Genomic DNA, 2975 nt, shown 5'->3' with positions numbered 1-2975 from the left:
CTGAAAGTTATTGGGCTCAGATGTGTTCCTGTCCACTCTCATGTTGAACACCTCCAAGAAGGTTGACTGCACCACCCCTGCGGGGAGTATGTTCCAGATTCTGGTGACCCTTACAGAGAAGAAGTTTCTTCCATACGTCCAACCCGAAGTTACCCTCTATTAGTTTATGCCTGTGGGTCCTCATCCTCCCTTGAGGTGCCGTCCTGAATAGTTGCTCTCCCAGTTCTTGGTGCTCCCCCCGACATGCTTCTAGGCAGCTATCCAGTCACCTCTCAGACTTCTCTACTCGGCCTGAACAGGCCCAGTTCCCAGAGTCTATCCTCACAGCACCTACTTTCCATGCCCTTATCCATGTGGGTAGCCCTTATTTGTACCCTGTTGACCTTACCCACATTCTTCTTGAAGTGTGGTGTACAGAACCGGGAACAGTACTCCACCTGAGGCCTCACCAATGCTGAATAGAAAGGAAGGATTACCTCCCTGGATCTAGTGGCCACACATTGGCTGAGGCATGCCAGAGTTTTATTTTCCCTTCTGGCAGCCTCGACACTCTTGGCTCATATTCATATTTCAGTTGATAGTGACCCCCAGGTCTAATTCAGATGCTGTGTCAGCCAGTAGACCACTACCCAATGTATAGTTGTGGTGAGGGTTCTCCCTACCCAGGTGAAGGTCCTTGCACTTCCCCCTCCCTGTTTAAACCTTATCTCACTTTGTTATGCCCATAAATCTGGACTGTCAAGGTCGTCCTGGATCTTTGTCCTATCCTCTTGTGTGCCCATGTATTCACACATCTTGGTACTGTGTGCTGACATAATCATTGAGCTTTCCACCCCCTCGTCCACATTATTAATGAATATATTGAATAGCACGGGTCCAAGCAGAGATCCCTATCACCTCCCATGTTTTCTAAATAATGCTCCTGTTGTTGCAGCCCAAAACTGCATTCATGTTTCTGTAGCTACATCAAATTGATGAGCCATGTTAAGTCTATGATACACCAGATTCCCAAGACCCTTTTCAACAGTGCTGCCACTAAGCCATTTCTAATCCAGCTTGTATTTATGCTTTTAATTATTCTTTGCTAGCTGAAACAACTTGCATTTCTTTCCTTGGACTTCATCCTGCTTTTTCTAGCCCAGCTACCCAGTCTATCTGGATCCATGTGAATTCTGTGCCTGTCCTCTAAAGTGTCTGCGGTTCATCTCAGCTTCACAGAATCTGGATATTTGCCTATATCCAAATAATTGATTACACCAACTGGTAAAGAAAAGTTTTCCATTCTCCCTCTTGCAATTGATGAGATTTATTAAAGGTGGCACAGACGGTAAACTTCATACATGAAACACTGTTTACACAAAATGACCCAAGTCAAGTGTCATTCTATGTACACGACTACAGAATTATCCTACCTCATTCATGTTTTGTAAAGAGGTGGCACACTATAGCATGAAAACAATAATTTAATGAATGAATTATTATTTCTGGAGTATTTTTTCACAAAACCTTTGGAGCAGTCTCTTCAGGGCAGTTTGGATCTCCTTGTTCCTCATGCTGTAGATGACCGGATTCATCATTGGAGGCACCACACAATACACAACAGCTGCCAGGAGATCCAGAGTGGACAGGGAGTCAGAGATGGGCTTTGTGTAAGCAATGCCACCAGTTGAAAGAAGCAGGGAGACCACAGCCAGGTGAGGAATGCAGGTGGAGAAGGCTTTCTGCCGGCCCTGCTCTGAGGGGATTCTCCACACTGTGGTGAAGATCTGAACATACGACACAACAATGAAAACAAAACAGCCAAAAGCTAAAAACACAAAGAAGGCAAGAGCTGCCAGCTCTCTGCGGTATGTGACAGAGCAGGAGAGCTTGAGCAGCTGGGGCACTTCACAGAAGAACTGGTTGATGGTATTTGAGTGGCAGAAGGGTAGACTAAAGGTGTTCCCAGTGTGCAGTGCAGACTGAATGGCACCAGCAGCCCAAGCACTGGCAGCCATCTGGACGCAAGCTCTCTTGTTCATTAATATCTCATAATGCAGTGGCTTGCAGATGGCAACATATCGGTCATATGCCATGATGGTGAGGAATGAAAAATTGGCCTCACCAAAGAGCAAGAAGAGAAAGACCTGGGACACACATCCAGCATAGGAAATTGTCCTGGAGTTTGAGAGAGAATTGGCCATGGACTTGGGCACTATGACAGAGATGGATCCAAGGTCAAGGATGGACAAATTTGCCAAAAAGTAGTACATGGGGCTGTGGAGATGGTGGTCCGTAGTTACGACAGTGATAACAAGGAGGTTCCCCACTAGAGTTGCCAGGTACGCTGCGAGAAAGATGACAAAGTGTAAGATCTGCAGCTCCCGAGTGTCAGAGAAGCCCAGGAGGAGGAACTCGCTTACAGCCGTCCAGTTGGACATCTTCCTTCACAGGGCACCGTGCAAGTCCTGGCTATAAGAATACAAGGGCAGTGGTAGAGGAGGAGAGTAACAAACTCAGTAGCTTTCATATTGCCATGAATAAAGCCTCCAAATGTCATGGTATGTGTGTAGATATTCCATTATTTGCCTTATGGACAAATAGATTTTAATAAATTACTTTTCCCTGACAAGGCCTCATATAAAATAAAATATTGTAATATTCCATTAAAAAAGTGAAGAAAGCCCAGCCTCAGCTCAGGATTTTTATTTATTATGTGCTCTAAACCGGGAATTCTATAATTTATCTATCTCACCTGGAAAATGTATGCTGCAATCAAATACATGTGAAGCAAAAGATACTATAAAAATGTTATTGTCTTAGAGGTCCCATTCCCACCCCACCCTCCACACCACTCCCTATAAACTGTATGCTTTTATATGTAATAATAGCAAAAACATTGAAAATGTCTTCATTCACTCTTGTAGATTTGAATCTGTTATACATAAAAAGCAGTATGATTTTCATAGTCGGGTTTTCCACCTTTTATATTCTTA

At 44.2% G+C, this 2975-nt stretch overlaps 1 protein-coding gene across 1 annotated transcript; it reads right to left on the bottom strand.

The window, feature by feature from the left end:
• Positions 1 to 1478: 1478 nt before the first annotated feature.
• LOC149861862 (olfactory receptor 14A16-like) lies at positions 1479 to 2420 on the bottom strand. The gene has a single exon (XM_090053836.1). The coding sequence runs from the start codon at positions 2418 to 2420 to the stop codon at positions 1479 to 1481; it is 942 nt and encodes a 313-aa protein (XP_089909962.1).
• Positions 2421 to 2975: the final 555 nt, after the last annotated feature.

This window comes from Crocodylus siamensis, chromosome 6, assembly GCF_052110815.1.
Source record: "Crocodylus siamensis isolate JL-2025a chromosome 6, ASM5211081v1, whole genome shotgun sequence".
Classification (NCBI taxonomy): domain Eukaryota; kingdom Metazoa; phylum Chordata; order Crocodylia; family Crocodylidae; genus Crocodylus; species Crocodylus siamensis.
This window is presented reverse-complemented; position numbering and strand designations above follow the sequence as displayed.

Excerpts from the sequence above, each read along its gene's own strand:
- LOC149861862 (XM_090053836.1), bottom strand. The coding sequence starts at position 2,420 with ATGTCCAACTGGACGGCTGTAAGCGAGTTCCTCCTCCTGGGCTTCTCT.